Source organism: Canis lupus, chromosome 8, assembly GCF_003254725.2.
Source record: "Canis lupus dingo isolate Sandy chromosome 8, ASM325472v2, whole genome shotgun sequence".
In the NCBI taxonomy this organism is placed as follows: domain Eukaryota; kingdom Metazoa; phylum Chordata; class Mammalia; order Carnivora; family Canidae; genus Canis; species Canis lupus.
This window is the reverse complement of record NC_064250.1, coordinates 1,998,288-2,015,313: the sequence shown is the minus strand read 5'-3', so window position 1 is coordinate 2,015,313 and position 17,026 is coordinate 1,998,288. Positions and strand designations below refer to the sequence as shown.

Genomic DNA, 17,026 nt, shown 5'->3' with positions numbered 1-17,026 from the left:
ACAGCTATGAACAAAACCCAGCATCTCCTGCCCGCCCGTAGGGAACTGACATTCCAGAGAGGGCGACACGATCTGGTGGATGCACTTCTTGCAGTGATGTCATTCATCCCGCAGTGGTGCCATCCCGTTGCTCAGGACCACACAGCTGGCTCCAGGCCGCCCTGGTCCCTCCCACCCCCACCCCCCAGCCTGTCTTCTGTCTTTTCTCCCCCAACACCCAGCCCTGACTCCTGGTGGTGTTCTGTCCTGGGGCCCTGCCCATTGTAGGGGCTTCAGAGCATTCCAGCCCTGCATGTCCTCAGGGACTGGGTCTTTTCATCAGATGTTCTGGGTGAAGTGATTAGATCTGTCCAAGATGAGGGAACCAAGGCAGGATTGGTTCTGGTACACTGCACCCAGCATACCCTGCCAGGGCTACTTCCACAGCCACGTAAGGATGACCTGCTCTGGCAGCACCACACTGGGCACACAGAGAAGCAAGTGAGGATGGGGCCTGGCACCTGACGCCTCCCGGGAAGCTGGACATGACCAGTGGCCATGATACAGCATCTGCTTGCTTGGGTGTCCCCAGCCACCACAGGGTACCTGAGATGGACCCAGTCTCCCAACAACCCACCAGGGAGACGCTGCTCCCATCTCACAGATGAGGAAAGTGAGGCCCAGCAGAGTTTAGTCACTTGTCAGTATTACAGCTCATGAGTAACTTACCTGAGGTTCAGGGTCAGGCTTCAAAGTGCCATCTCTCTCTGTCCCCCACCCTGGCTCTCCCCTGCCACAAACTGCTGTTGGTCACTGTTCTTCTATCATCTGGACAGCTCTCCAGTAGCTGCCTCTAGTCAGGTAAGAGTGTGTCCACCCTGCAGAGTGGGTAGGCTATGGCCTTGAACTCTTTTCCATCCATCTTGGACATGTGGATGCATGGTTGGGACCTGCTCATCTCCCAGGGCTCCAGCTTCACTGTGATGGGGACAGCCCAGAGGGAGGACAAGGGGCAGGGTTTCAGTTTCCCAGGGGCTAAGGTTTCAGCTCTTCACAGAACACAACCCACCATCCACCTAAAAAAAGCCCTTCCAACTTGCATCCAGAAATAAAGATGATAGATAAATAAGCAACAGGAGCCTTTTTCTGGGAACCAGAAATAGCTTCCCGGGCTCCCAGCACTGACTTATAGAAAGATTCTTCATTCTGTCTCTCTTTGGGGAGAAGAGCTGCTGGCGAAGTTGCGAGTTTCCCACGGGAGAGCCAGTGGAACCTCTGCTGTTACTATCCCTTGTGAGGCGGGGCTGGCTCTGCTACCACAGGGCCCTGGGTCCATTCCTGGCCTCTCATCAGCCAGGTGGCCTGTGTCTGAGAGCTGGGTGGATGTCTGCGCCCTCACCTCAGAGGCTGGGAGCAGGTTGTGCAGAGGCAGCCAGCGCATGTCCTTAGGCAGAGCTTCTGCATGGTCTGTTCCCTGTGCTGGAAGCAGGCTGACCCCAGACGCATCGCCTTTGCCACGCGCTCACCTTCCCTTGTCTGTGTTGAACAAGATGCTCCCTGACCTCACCTCCTGCCCTGCTGGCACCCCTGTGTGGCTCCCCACCAGCACCATCTAGCTGTACATTTTACTTAACACTCTGGTTTATTGTTTGGGAAGGCAAGCTCCAAGAGGGCAGGCTGTGTCTGTTGTAAAGTGCTAGGTCTTTAGCAGATTTAGCAGAGCCTTAACACATTTTTTACCACTGGTGGTGAATGTTTGTTGAAACCAAAACAGGAATGGTAGTTGTTTCTAATGTACCATGATTTCATAGTCATGCAGGTTGATTTTGGCTACAGGTAGCCAGAAAGTGGTTCAGGAAGTAAAGACATTGTGGTTTACTGTACTGGAGTCCAGAGTGGGGCAGGCCTGGGGGATGGAGCAGCCATGGCCTAGTAAGGGACAAGGGACCCTTCCAGCCTCTGTCCTGGAGGCTGGGGACTGCCTTCACCCAAAGCTGGCCTTTGGTGGTGACTCAGCTTTGACTCTGGGTTCTTCCTGGCAGTGTGATTGGGCCAGTCTCAGTACCGGCCTGACCCCTGGAGTGAGAGCAAGGTAGGCAGCCAATGGGGCTTGCTGATCAGGGTGTGGTCAGTAGGCTCCTGACTAGGAGGAAGGAGGAAGACCATGACAGTGTGCATGAGCCCCTCTTTTTTGGTGCACTTAATTTTTTGCCATCCCAGTTGGGCCCTGCCTCACACTCAGAGCCTGGGATTTCAGAGAGGTGGGGATGTCCAGCCTTATGCTAGGTGTGGCCCATTAACTGGAAACGTCTCATGTGCTTTTCATCTGGACCCCAAACATCTCTGGGGGAAGCACTGTCCTTATCCTTGTCTGACTTCATCCTGGACCAGCATGGGGCGATTCTACAGGTTTGCAGGAGACATCGTACATGAAGCATTTGTTTAGCCCGGCAGTGCCTGCAGAAAGCAAGTACTTGAGGGATGACAGTTGTTGCTGCTGCTGCTGGGGGATTGTTCTTCTTTTTTAAATTGATACAATTCACATGCCATAAAATCCACCTTTTTAAAGTACACGTAAAATTCAGTAGTTTTGAATGTATTCCCGAAATTTTGCAACCAGCACCATTATCTAAGTCCAGAGTATTCTCATCACCCTAGAAAGAAATGTACCCATTTATAGTCAGTCCCTATCCTCCTGGCAACCACCAGCTCCCTTCTCTCTCTGGATTTGCCTATTCTGCACATTTCATATAAGTGAAGTCATATAACATGTGGCTTTTGTAACTGGCTTCCTTGGCTTAGCTTCACATTCTGTTTTCAAGGTCATGTTGTAGCATGTGTCATTCTTTTTCTGGTTGAATTATACTCTGTTGAACGGGCATATCATCCACTTGTCAGGTGATGACATCTAGGCTGTGGCCACTTTTTGGCTATTACGAATAATGCCATGAGCATTGCAGGGCAGGTTTCATATGGACATAAGTTTCCATTCCCTTAGTTGTATGTCTAGGAGTGCACTTACCGGGTCATACTGTAACTCCATGTGTAACTATTTGGGGAACTGCCAGATTGCTTCCGAAAGCAGCTGCACCATTGGACTTTCCCACCAGCGGTGTTAGCACTTGTTACTTTGTCTTTTTGATCATAGCCATCCTCAGTAGATATGAAATAATACCTTATTGTGGTTTGGATGTGCATTTCCCTGATGGCTAATGCTGTTGAGCATCTTTTCTCAGGCACTTCGGTTATTTGTATATTTTATTTTGAGAACTGTCACTTCAGACCCTTTGCCCATTTTAAATCTGGGTTGTCTTTTTACTGTTTGTTAATAGTTCTTTGTATGTTTTGGATCCTAGACCCTTGTCAGATGTATGATTTGCAAATATTTTTCCCCATTGCATGGGATGTCATTTCACTTTCTTGATAGTGTCCTCTGAAGCATGAAAGTTTTTAATTTTAATGATGTCAGATTTACCTGTTTTCACTTCATTTGCTTGTGCTTTTAGTATCTAAGAAGCCATTACCCAACCCTAGGGTTATGAAGACTTATTTACACCCATGTTTTCCTCTAAGAGTTTTATTATTTTAGATCTTATATTTAGAATCATGATCCATTTTGAATCAATTCTTGTGTGTGGTGTGAGGTAGGGTTCCAGCTTCATTCTTTTACAATGTGGATATCCAGTTTTCCTACCACCATTTGTTGAAAAGACTATCGTTCCCCCATTGGATTGTATTGGCACCCTGGTGGAAAATCAGTTGATTCACATATATGGATCTATTTCTGGTCTCTTAGATCTATTCCATTGATGTATGTGTCTGTTCTGGTACCACTACCGTACTGTGTAACTGTAGCATTGTAGTAAGTTTTTAAATTGTGTGTCTTCAACTTTGCTCTTTTTCAAGATTGGCTATCCTGGGTCCCTTGCATTTTTACATGAATTTAAGGATTAGCTTAAATCCTGCTAAAAGAAAGCTGAGATTTTGGTGGGGATTGCACTGAACCTGTAGATCAGTGTGGGAGTGTTGCCAGCTTAGTATAGTATCTTATTCATGAGCATGGGATGTCTTTCTGTCTGTTGAGATCTTCTTGAATGTCTTTTAACAATATTTTGTAGTTTTCAGCATTTAAGTCTTTGTTAAACTTATTAAAGTGTTTTTACTTTTTAATGCCATTATGAGAATTATTTTCTTAATTTCCTATTCAGGTTATTCACTGGTAAAATATAGAAATACAATTTTTTGTGTGTATTGGTCTTTTCTTTTGCAATCTTACTGAACTTATTTATCTTAATAGGTTTTGGGTTTTTGTGTGTGTGGATTCCTTGAGATTTTCTGTATACAAAACCATGTCCCCCCTGCATATAGAGGCAGTTTTACTTCCTCTTTCCATTCTGGATGCTTTTATTTCATTCTCTCTCCTAATTACCTTGGCTAGAACCACCAGTATGATGTTGAATAGAAATGACAAGAACAGATATCCTTGTTTTGTTCTTGATCTTAGGAAGAAAGTGTCCAGTCTTTTACCCCAACGTAAAATGTTGCTGTGGTTGTTGTGGATGCTCTTTAATCAGATGGAGAAATTCCCTTCTATTCCTAGTTTGTTGAGTGTTTTATCCTGAAGTGCACTGGATTTTGTCAGATGCTTTTTTTGAGTCTGCTGAGATGGTCATCTCAGTAAAAGCTTTGTCTTTATCCTGTTAATATGAAGTGGGCATTTTATCTACTAGGGAGCCAGCTGCCCAGGTACGAGCCTCCCCAGCTGTACCATGTATGCACTGGGTGACTTTGGGCAGGGGACTTCATCTGTAGAATGGGAGCAATGACTTTCTCCTGGGCTCCTGGTGAGGGGGCTTGAGTTGCTTTGTAGACAGTGTTGTCTGACACATACCAAGTGCAGTTAACTAAGAAGTTGGCTATTACCACTGACATGTGAAATATGAGTGGGCTAGGTTTGGGAGAGGGGGAACATCGATGGGGGCATTGCAAGGCAAATCTAACGGCCAGGCTGATGCCTCTGCTCTGAAAAGTCTGGTGATGGGAAGTCTGGAAGCTCTTACAGGAGGTGGTCTGTTGGGTTCCAGCAGTCTTCGAATCTTCCTGTGGGAGGGGATGGGCCAAGGGTGAGGCCCAGTTGAACACCTGTCTGCTGCAGAACCCTCCTCTATTTGTTCAGGCCTTTAGGGTCACATCCTGTGGGGGCTGGGCTGCAGGGGCTGTGCATTTGCAGCAACAAGCTTTCCTGCCCACGCTCTGAGTCCAGGCTGAGGGTGCAGAAATGGGGCCTTGAGATAATGGTGTACAGCTGAGAGCCAACATGTAGCCCCACCTCCCCACCCTGATTTTCCTGAGGGCTCTTTTCCTGGCCTGCCCTTTGAACCTAGCTCCCCATCCTGCCTCTGTCATTGACCATCATGTGAATTTGGGCAGATTGCCTGTTGGGGCCTGTTTTGGCCTCTATCCACAGAGACACGGTCCCAGCAATTTGAGGATGAAATGAATGCTCTGGAGGGCCTGCAGCACCATCTGCCAGGGCTCAGCAAACAGTTCTCCCAGACCACTCTCGCATGGCCCCCAAGAAGCCTTGCAACCCCTGAAATCTGCCAACACTTTCACGCCTATATGGTGTTTGGATTTTACTCCATATAGGTGAGGGGGGATTAAAAGCATTTTTAATATGCCCTGTTTAATTCTTGGCATTCATTTCTATGAGCTATATGAGGCAGAATCTTACTTGGTTTAATGTACTGACCTTCTAGGCAGCCAAGTATCTCGAAGCTCCTGGAGACAAGCCACTTTGCTTCTTGACTTTTGGTTTGTTTTCCAAGGTTGGGGTGGCGGTGGGGGTAGAAGGGTGCCTCACTAACGCTCCGCCTTTCCCAATCCCTGTGCTCAGAAATATAAACCAGTAACGTAATTTAACAAACTGTAGGGAGCATCAGAATACATCTGGTTATCCCACAAATTACCTGTTTTGCCCTAACTCGGTGCCTTGCACTGGGAGCATCCTGACAACCAGAGCAGACTTAGCTACCAGTGCTTTTCAGAAAAACTGAACGTGCCGAGAACCCGTTGGATGGGTGCTACTCCGAAACTGGGGACTCAGGCAAGCCAGGGTGTGAGAAGGTGTTGGGGGTGGGGGTGGGGGCAGGTCCAGGGCTGGAGTCTGTCTGCAGGGGGCTGAAGAAAGGGCTGTGAGTATGCTTGAGAGACGGAGGGGGCGCCGGGGATGTCAGGAGTCTGCACCTCACAGACAGGTGATGAGATGTGTCCTTTAGGTAGCCAGAGGGCGAGGGGCCTGTGTCCCAAGGTGCAGGAATGCCTGTGCGGTCTGGAGCACATGCTTTCATCTCCTCGGCCTCAGCTTCCTTCTTCTAGGATTGTTCTGTGAACTTCAGGGGTGGTGCCTGCAAAGGCCTTATTAGCACAGTGCTGGATGCATGGTAGCAGCTAAGCACACAGCATCATTCCTGCAGTTACTGCTAAGCTGATGAGGCGTATGGTAGGAGAAGTCTTCATGGAACGAGAAAATGTTCGTAGTTCGCTGTGAAAATTTGGGTTACAAAACAGCATGCTGTTGTAAAGTTTTGTGTGTATGAATGTGCAAGAGCCTCAACTAAAGGCTGGGTGGCAGTAATAGTCATATTGGTGAATGCATGTGGTTCTTTTGATGTCCAAGTTTTATACTTCTCATACATTGGCTCTGTAATTACAGGAATGTTAATAGAAAATGTAATGAAGGAATGAACTGCTGTTACTGTTGGTGTGTGTATGCGTGTGCGAGCACACTCACTACGGAGTTGGGGGTGTCAGCTCAGGAGAGCAGGAATGTTGAGGGTGGCCCTGGGGAGGTGGGTCTGTCACAGGAAGTGGGCCTGGGGGCTAGCGGGCAGGCTCGCTGACGTGGGCTGTTTCTCCATCCACAGATGACAGGATCTGCTCGCCACCCTTCATGGAGCTCACGAGCCTGAGTGGAGATGACACGATGAGGCTCCTGGAGCAGAACGGCCTGGCATTCCCCTTCAGTGAGTACTACCCCCAAGCCCTGCAGGGCAGGGTGGGGTGGGGGCTGTCTGGGGCTCCTCGGATGCACAAGGGCCCTGGCTGCCCAGGAGGGCTGAGCTCTGGGTCCTGCTCCCTCCTGTGCAGTGGAGATGGGTCCTCAGGTGCAGGCTGAAGTGCTCTTCTGCTGGTCAGGCAGCATCTATTCAGGCCACCCTGAGTGAGGATGCTGGCCACTGTTGAGCTAGCAGGTCTCCCCAGTTCCCACTGCAGGAGTGTCACAAGTTTCTCCCCATGCCTGCCGGGTCAGCCTCTGTGGGTAAACCACATCACTGATTTCTCTCTGCTTTTCTCTCCCTGCTCCATAGTTTGCAAAACCAGAGTGGCTCATGGCACCAACTCTCACGAGGTAAGTGGAGGCTTTGATTGCCCTCTCACGCCATCACCCCGGGCCTTTGTCTCTGTAGCTCACAGCGTCTCTCTGGGAGCCTGCAGGAGTCCATGTAGTCCATGTGCTAGATCTCACCCCTGCTGCTTCTGCTCCCTGTCAAGCTCTGGGTTGTGGCTCTGTACACTGTCTCCAGCCTCTGCCCATGCCTGTCCTGTCCCCACCCCCCCACCCTGTCCTGTCCCACACCCTGGTGGGAGGGGTGTGCCAGCAGTCTGCCTGCCCTGTTTGAGCCTTTGCAAGTCATACTCCAATTTGACCTGTCTGACTTTCCGACTCTGGCTCGTCAGTGTCTATCATCCCCTGGACACCCACTCTGGCCAGGCACGGCGCTGGGCCCCTCTGAGTGCTGATAACTGGAAAGATGCTACCACCCCTGAAGCTCTGCTAGCTCTGCTGCATTTAGAAGGGGACAGGAGAGGCAAGGGCACTGTTTGCCAGTATATGGCGATTCCTCCACCCTCCAGGTCATTCCTTTATTTCCCCATGGGCGTTCCCAGCCCCACTCAGTGCTAGGGAAAGAATGCCTAAGATGTGCATCTTGCCCCAGTGCTAGAGACGGAATCCCAGACACACATCACACCTGTGAGATGTACAGGACGACAAGCAAAGGAGGCCTTCTGAGGGTGAGAGGACCAGATGGCCAGGCAGGGACTCTGTGCGGTCTCTCTTGTCCTTCCTGTCCTTGAAACCACACCCAGGACATTGCCCTCATAGGCAAAGCCCAGCCAGGGACCTCCCTGTTGGGCACATTGGAGGGCATACTGGGCAGGAGACGCGTGACCCATTGGAGGGCACCATAGGGAGAGCCTGACCTTCGGCAGCCGCACAGTCAGAAACAGCCCCGAGAACCTTAGGACAAAACACGGGCAGCCCCACAGCGGTGCCCTGTAGATTTCTGTGGCGCTCCTTACCCCTGGCATACATTTATGGGGAAACATCTATGCACAGACCGCATCAGTGTGACACAGCACATGGTGTGATGGGAGCTGTGCACCAGAGGTATGCCTCTGCTCGTGGGCAGGAATGTGGGGGCAGCCCTTGGAAATCCTGGCCTGCTACAGAGGCCAGCTGCCTCCCAAGGTTGTAGAGTCGTCCCTGTCTGGGCCTGTCTGGGCTCTGGGCCAGGGATGAGCTCCCTGCCAGGCCCCAGGAGGGAGCAGGAATGCCTCAGAACAGCCAGAGTCCCGTTGCCAGAGCCCGTGTTCCCATCGCTGGCACCAGCATCTGCTGGCTAGCCTTCCACTAGCACCTGCTCCCTCTGTTGGTCAAGGCCTTGCATTTTTCTGAATGGAAGGGTGGCTCCGCTCATCATCAGTGTGATTAGACCATCCTGATGCAGAAAAGCTCGGCCTCCAGGAAAGGAACCTCCTCTTTCTTCACAAGGGGATTCCGGAAGCATGTAGACCTGGGAACAGGTCTGGCTCTGTGCACTGCTGCCTGTGACTCTGGGCAGATCACCCAGCTTCTCTGATTCTGATGGCAGTTGTAGAGGATGAGGGCGTTGCCATGTGCTGCCATGAGGCCTGGTGCACTGGGAGGGAATCGGTTGCTGTGGAGCCTGCCAGGTCACTGCAGAGGGAAAGGGGGTCCCAGATTCAAGTGAGCTAGCTCCCTCCTTGGCAGGAGTCTCAGCCTTCAGATGTGGGGTAGGTGTGTTTAGGAGAGGCTTTCATCCCTTCCTCTGGCTCTCGGAGTTTGGCTCCGTAATGTACACATGCGTGCATCCCTGTTTCCCCCACCCCCTCGCTCCTGACCCACCAGGTGCTGTCAGGGAGGGGCTCCTCTTCCCCGGGGTAGGGGGGCAGGCAGAGCCTCTAGGATTGGAATCTGCCCCTCCCGGGGGGGGGGGAGTTTGTGTCTGCTGTGGGTTGCCTGCCTCCTGGAGGCTTTAACATCAGAGGGATACACTCTCAGGTGGGGTGTCCTCCACAGCATGAGTCTGGAGATTGGGAGGCAAGGCTCCTCACTGGTTCCGGGGGTGCCTAGAGATGTCAAGTGCAGCAGGGGTAGAGGACAGCTCCATGTACACGACTGGCTTTAAACGGGAAAATAAGGCTTTCTGATTCAGGTCCCTGCCTATACTGAGGTCTCCCTGAGCCCTACCCCTGAATCTCCCAGCCCCAAGCCCAGCCAAAACCAACTAGTGTTGCCAAACTACTCTTTTCATTGTGTGTTCACAGAGCTGTTTGTTCTGTTTCTAAGCCGGTATGGCCACACCGACCTGCTTGACAGTGAAATTACCAGCCCCCTTCTATTAAACCACCAGCCAGAAGCCCAAAGCAGAGCGCCCCTGACTCTGTCCCATGGTATTTCTTATTGCTGTCTACAAGTGAGGGCGATGGAGCACAGGGCAAGGCCCCCACCTGTGCTCCTGCAGCTCCGTGGTGAGCTGGGGCTTGAGCTGTGCCTGGCTCCAGAGCCCTCTGTGTTCTTTCCCTCTCTTGGCAGAAGGTAACTCACAAACATGCAGTGCACACACTTGGTCCCCCATGTGGCCTGGATCTCTGCTTCTGCCCCACATGCTCAGTACCAGGAATATCGAGGTGCTGCTCTGTGACACTGGATGACAGGGGCGGCAGCCAGTGCAGGCAGCCAGCTGTATAGCCTCCATCATTCCTGGGCCCAGTCCTGGGCATCTGGTGGCTCCTTCCTGGGGCCTGTAGGCTGCAAGGGATTAGCAGTGGCCCCAGCTCTGGCAGCTAACACTGCAGCAGAGCTTGTTCTCCAGCTGTCCCTCTGCTCTCCCTACTTGAGTGGCCTACCAGATCATTCAGGGGTTGGGGGCCTTTGTCCCCAGAGAGTCAGGGACTCAGCGGCATGTTTACCATCTCTTAAGCATCCATATGGCTCACACAGAGTATCGAAGACCAAGGCTGTGTGCTAGGCAGACCCAGTCACATCTCGAGCTCTGTCACCGTCCAACAAGCCAGTGAGCTTTTCAGGTCCTCAGTTTCCTCATCTGTAAAAGGTGTGCAGTAACCATGCCCACCTCTGAGGTGCATTGTGAGGGCACTACCAGGTGGCTCAGGTCACGTGGTCAGAACAGGGCTGGGCATGTGTGAGTGCTCAACCAGAGGCAGGCTGTGTCCGCATATGGATTTTGACCCAAGACTTTCCACCTCCCCATCCACTGCCTTCTGCTTCCTGCCTCTCCTGGATCTTTGTGGAGGAACCTCTGAAGAGGTCATAAGGACTGAGTGGTGTACAGCTTCCTGAATTGCAGTGTGAATACTGGAGGTGTGCAGTACACGGCCAGTTCAACCCTACAGGGAGAGCCTGCTAGTGCAGGACCTCAAAACCCTCACAGCAGGAGTGACTCAATCCCCAGGTGTTCTTCTCAAGTCTCACTCCACTCACCCTGGCTTGAGATTCTTTGTGGAGGTCCTCCATTCACAGGGATGTATGGTTCTTGGTGGCAGAGCTCTGGACAGGTCCCATGGCCCTGTGTCTGAGATCGAGGAGGCAGTGGACTCTGACAGCCCTTGGCCCCCTGTCTCCGCAGATGGCCATTGTGTTCAACCAGGAGGGCCTGAGTGCCATCCAGCCGCCCTGTGTGGTCCAGAACTTCATCAACCACAATGCCGTCCTGTACAAGGTGTTTGTGGTGGGCGAGTCCTACACTGTGGTCCAGAGGCCCTCGCTGAAGAACTTCTCTGCGGGCACGTCAGGTAACCACACTTCCCGCCGTCTCGGGGGCCTTGTCTGTACCGCAGCACTGTCCCTGCCACCCTGTGTTATTTTGGAGGGGGAACAGGGATCGGGTGATCTGAAGTCAGAGGAGCAGCATGTGGTGCGTGAGGTCTTAGAGAACAAGGTAAAACCCCCATCCCACCAGGTCACAGTAGGGGTTCCATCCTTCTGAACCACCATCAGCTCCAGGAAGCATTTGCAAGCTCTGCACACCCAGGATGCTTCCTGGGGCCCCATGCAGAAATGAGACTCACAGGAACATGCTGGAATGGACGATCAGCCCTTCAGGGAGGGGAGGGTTTGGCAGAGGGCTTCTTGTGGTTTGAGGGCCAGAGCACTGACTGCTTTATCGTGTCTCCTTTTGTGTTATTTGCTGCTTCTGCAGCCACTGAGGTGGATGTGCGCTCCGTTAGACATCGTGCAGGGTTACGGCATTTCCTGGCTGCGGGACCTCAAGCAGGTACATGTGGGTACAGTCGCCCACATGCAGGGGTGAGGCCCAAGTCCGTGTGTTTTGGATCTTGAGTATCCCTTAGACATCACAGGGTGGTGGTGTTTGCAGAATGCTGCCATCATTTAGGCCATTTGAGGGGTTCCTCTGAGGAAGCTGAGGGGCTCCCCAAGCTCAGCGTTTTTTTTTTAGCTGCTCCCCTGATACCAGGTGACCCTTGGCCCTTTCAAAAACTGAGACTAAGATAAGGATTTGCTGGTGTTGGGGCTACCCAAAAGAATAAAAGAATGTTCTGGTGGTTCTGAAGACATCTCTAAGGCAAGATCCAGAGACCATTGGAACAGAGTAACAGCATCTTTGAAAAAAGCAGAGCTTTCTAAGAGGATTCCTTGGAGGATATTTGATTGTCCTCATGTGGTTTGCTCAGGCACGCCATACATTCATCTCTGCAAGGGAACCCGCCATCACCAGATGCGTTGAAATACCAGACTGTCCTGTCTCCATCTGAGCAAACAGATGTGTCTTCTTAAAGTCTCTCCTGCTGGGATTGCCTGTCACCATCCACTCATGATGACTTTGAGCCACTCCTCTTGAATGAAGCTCAGCTGTTCCTGTCTTCCTCTGTCAGCTTTTCTTCCCTGGATGGCTTTTTTCTTCCCATTAACACAACACAGCAGATACTTAGGAAATGTACATCGATTTTTCACTTCCTTTCTGGGTGCAGGCAGACTCCCCACCGGACATGGGGCCTCAGGACTTCAAGGCTGCATTATCAGGGTTTCAGACACCCCCACTATCACCCTGTTCCCCGCCCCTGTACACTGGGATGGTGGCATGATCTGGGGATGAGAGGACCACAGTCTGGGGGGTCTTTTTGTATGTGCCTATATACCAGCAAGAGGCATTCTTATAAATTGAGCGCTGGAAGAGACTTAAGTAGGTTCCCTACCCAGCATTCAGCCCAACTTGGGGCCAGAACTCACAACCCTGATATCAAGACCTGAGCTCAGATGGAGAGTTGGATGCTGAACTGACTGAGCCACCCAGGGCCCCAAGAGACTATTTTTTTAAAGTCCTTGATCATTTTCCAGAGTTTTTAAAAATAGGAGCTTTAAGTCTGTGGAAAATGTATTGAGAGTGGTATTCCTTATGTAGATTGCTTTTTTCTTTTTTTTTTTTTTAAACCAAAATCCCTCTACTTATAAAAGAAATTTCTCACCAGATTTCCTTCCTTTGCAGACAAAAAAGTATCCCTTTTTCCACTCCTTTACCTCCTGGTTGCAGAGGGCTGGACCAGGTTCTGTCTCAGCACCGGGAGCCATTAGCCAGCAGGGTACAGGCTCCATGTCCTGTGTCTTGAGCAGGAGGGCTCCATATCTGTGTGTCGTCTCCTGACCATTCCCAGGCTGCAAGTTTCCCATAAAATGTAGGCCAGGGCCAAATCAATGAATAGATAAATACAGAAATGTTTATTGTGCTCAGTAAGCAGACTTTCAGCCTGGCCGTTCGTCTATCCCCAAAGCTGATCCCATGTCTGTAGTCTTCAGGGCATTGTGCTCAGGAGCTAGTGCTGGCTGTTCTCTTAATGCACGTGTTCTTTCCGGATCAGAAGCATAACTCCACCGCAGCCCTTGAAGCTGGACCAGTCAAGCAGGGGGCTCTGGGGCTCTGGCCTCTTTGCAGCCCCCACCCTGTCTTTCTGGTTCTCATTGCCCAGGGTGGCAGACCTATAGCTTCCCCCATCTGCACAGGTATCTGGGGGCTCCATGCGTGGGGTTCTTCAGGACCTGGGGAGGAGCCAGGGACACTGGCCTTCCCTCCATAACTATCATGCTCTATTGCTTTTTCAGTTGCACTTTTGGTTTTACTTGGTAACATCTCTGAAGTCAGGTGTGTCTCAGAGCTGGTGGCACATTGCAATTGCCTTGGCTGAAATGGAAGCCAGGTTCTTACTGAGGGGATTGGTGTTGGCTGTGCCCGCCACCAGGAGCACACATTCTCTGCCTGCGGTTCACAGCTGGGGAGTTTGGCCCCCTCCACCCAGTGCCAGGATTGAGATGGGCACGTTTCTCAGCTTCCCTTTTGTGCAGGGGATTTACTTCTGTATCTTGACTGTGTGGACCTGGTCCCTTTCTTCTGCTGTCCTTCCTGGGCCTTTTTCCCCTTGTGGTACAGAAAAGATTGGTATCACTTAGCACGTAGAGCTGGGCTCAGCAGACTTTCCATGAAAGCAGCCGTAGACAATATATGAGCAACTGGGCACGGCTGTGTCCCCATAAAACTTGATTTACAAATGTAGGTGACAGGCCAGATTGGGCCTTCTGGGTCTGGTTTGTTGAGCTATCATCTGGAGCTTCTCAGTAGATGCCACATGTCCTTGACTTCGCTGTGTGCCCAGCCCTGGGCCTGGAACTGATCCAGTAGGGACTGAGGTGGTCAGCCAAGCACCCTGCCCCTGTAATGGTATTCTAGTGGGAGGGAGAAAGCACATATGTGGAAAGAAAGATTGATTCATTGTGGCACAGGTGAAAGGCTGTGGACCCTGGGCCACTACTGGGTGAGGGAGCCCCTTGGACAGGGCAGCTAGGTCCAGCTCCTCTATGGAGTAGAGAGGGATGTGGGATCTGGTGGGAGATCTGGGCCACAGTCTGCAGTGCTGACACGTCCTACCATTCCCCAGACACATTTGTGAAGATGAAGCAAACCAAGCCAAAGAATGGGTGGTCACTGCTCATAACTGTTGAGTTAGTGCAGTATCTGGGGATACTTGTTATTTACTCTCTTCCTTTGAACCTTTCTTATCTGTAAATTGGCCGAAGCACCCATATTCCCCTCATTGCCCTCCTGCCCCTGCAGGAGGGTGGTGGTGGTGGTTCTTCACTCAGGCTGTGTGTCTCAGAGCTGGTCTGAACCCAGGGAGGGCCTGGGGCACCAGGCCTAGAGTGCTGCTGTGATTAGGGTGCCAGGGCCTAGTCTGGTTCTTCTTTAGAGGAACTGGTTATCATGAAGTCTCTGGAGCTCTGGAGGAAGTAGCATCAAAGGACATGTGACCCATTCTGACCCATCTCGGCTTCCCAGTCTCCTGGGTCAGGGAGTAGCTGGAAGCTGCCCACACGCCCTCTGGGCCCTGCTGAGGCCATACAGGGGTCAGATGTGAGCAGAGGATGGGGCCCCCCTCCCCAGAATAGTCCTCTGGCCGGAGCTCTCAGGTCACAGTTACCCAGGAAGACAAGCAGTGTCCTTTGAAATGGTCACATTTCTGATTGGTCTTCCTGCCAAAAGATGCTGTTGTATTGACAGGGTCTGTCCAGTTGAGTGGGGTGCCAGCCATGCCTTTCAAGTGCCTAGCTTTTTCCCTTCCTGGCATAGTTAGCACTCATGATGTTTTCCTTGTGGCTTCTGTAGGCTCCTCAGCCCCCCTGAACTTGGTTGTGTCTACCTGCTATGTTGCCTTTCACCACCCCTCCCCCACACCCCAGCTTGCTCTGCATCCTGGGGACCCTTGGGGTTGGGGAAAGGCCCCAAGTTTAGTGGGGTTGAGCCAGGCTGGACCGCAGGGTTAGTAGGTGTGCCTACAAAAGGCCAGAGCACCCAGCCCAGCTGCTTGAGCCCCACTCTGTCCTCCAGCCCCACGGGCCTCACCACCCCAGAGGGTTCCCTCTTCTTGACTGTCAGCGCCCAGGACTAAAGATCGGTGGGGCTGCTTGGCACAAGTCCCGCAGGGTGTTTATTTTCCCCAGGCTCCTCCCCAGGACCGTCTCTCGTGCCCCCCGTCTGGACTGGCTCTGGTCGGAGCGGCGGGAGGACTGTCGGGTACTCCGGGGCGGCCAGGGGCCTGTGTGCCCCACTAGCAGGAAGGATGCCAGGTACATCTCAGCGCCTGCCTGCTTGGCCTCCGCCCGAATCACTTACTCATGCATGATTGTTGCGGCGCCTCAATCCTGGAGCTGGTGGGGGTCGTTGGCAATCAGAGCAGGTGCTCCCTGTGGCCTGGCTCCCGCACACTGTGGTGCTCAACCAAGGCCCTTCCAGTCCTGTACATAGGGGCCTGAGTCCCATAGATGAGCAGTATGTCCTAGGGCTGGGAGCAATGATGCCCTGCCCAGGAAGAGGCTGCCGGGGCCACGTAGGGGCTCCTGGCCCAGGGCCCCATGTCATTCTTGGTGGGGGGCATGGGGTGATGAAGCTCATGGTTTTGTGATTCTTGCATTCATGTGCCCATGCTTCCAAGTGCCCAAGAACGTGTGACCGACCAGCCTCACTCCACGGAATGGACAGACACATCAGCTGCTTCCTGCTCTCATTGTTCTTGGGATGGTTCTGCCCTTCTGAGTGCCCCTCGGGAACTGAGGGTGTGGTGGGGATCGGGGATCGGGGAAGTATGGGGTGGGTGGAGGTGGAGGGTATCTCAGGGGGTTGTACCGGTTTCCAGAGCTAAACAGAAATGTTCTGTATACTTTCTTGGATGGGTCCTATAGAAGCCAAGGTTCTGGTTTCCTATTTTTTCCCTATATAGTTGGAAAACAGCAGAACCCCTTGTATTTTTTTTTTTAAGATTTTATTTATTTATTCATGAGAGGGAGGGAGGGATAGAGGGAGGGAGGGAGAGGCAGAGACACAGGCAGATGGAGAAGCAGGCTCCATGCAAGGAGCCTGATGTGGGACTCGATCCTGGGTCTCCAGGATCAGGCCCTGAGCTGAAGGCGGAACTAAACTGCTTAGCCACCCGGGCTGCCTGAACCCTTGTATTCTAAACACTCACCTGCCAAGTAGCTGCTCAGCATTTCTCAAGTGCTGCCCTGAAAAGGAGTTCCAAGGGCAAATACCAGGAGGGACTGGAAATACTGGATGAAAGACCCATTTCCTGGATATCTTGACTTTGGGCCTTTGACACTCTGGTACATACACTGCATTTCCTGCTCATTTAGCCACCTCGCCGTCCCTGCAGCCCCCTTTCTAGTGCCATGTCCATAAGACACACTAGACACACTTTGGAACAGGGCCTTCAGTGTCGGGGAAGCCAGATAGGGCACCCTAGGATGGTGGCAGAGGTAGGCTCCTAAGGCAGCTGCTTTTGAACGGGAAGATGACTCAACCTGGGAGCCCTGAGTGAACATGTTTCCTGGCCATGGTGCAGTGTCTCCTTGGCGTGGGGCTGCCCAGCTTGCTGGGCACGTTCTGCTGAACCCTGAGGCCACCTGTGCCGTTCCTGGGGTGGAGCTGCCCCCTGGTGTCCGGGGATGGCGTCACCATCCCTGCCTTGACCTAACTCAGGCTCTTTCCTGTCTTTGCATTTTCAGACCGGGAGTCCATTTTCTTCAACAGCCACAACGTGTCGAAGCCCGAGTCCTCATCGGTCCTGACTGCGGTATGTTCTCTGTGCCGTTCTCTGTGCCGTGGTTGGCCTTCCCTCCCGACCCTGGGGGTGGGGTTGCCACAAGCGGTGGGGTGCA

General features: G+C 52.2%; 1 protein-coding gene across 6 annotated transcripts in view; it reads left to right on the top strand.

Annotated features, from left to right (window-relative positions):
• ITPK1 (inositol-tetrakisphosphate 1-kinase) overlaps positions 1-17,026 on the top strand; it is a 180,785-nt gene that overhangs the window by 133,641 nt on the left and 30,118 nt on the right. For 5 of the 6 annotated variants that reach the window (XR_004818218.2, XR_004818215.2, XM_035720055.2 and 2 more), the window contains 5 exons: positions 6,906-7,004; positions 7,350-7,390; positions 10,935-11,100; positions 15,314-15,439; positions 16,874-16,941. Coding sequence is in view for 4 of the 6 variants with exons in the window: in XM_035720055.2 (XP_035575948.1) it covers positions 6,906-7,004; positions 7,350-7,390; positions 10,935-11,100; positions 15,314-15,439; positions 16,874-16,941 (500 nt within the window). In the remaining 2 variants the exon portion in view is untranslated. The remainder of the gene's footprint in view (positions 1-6,905; positions 7,005-7,349; positions 7,391-10,934; positions 11,101-15,313; positions 15,440-16,873; positions 16,942-17,026) is intronic. The other variant, XM_035720054.2, reaches the window with a different exon arrangement.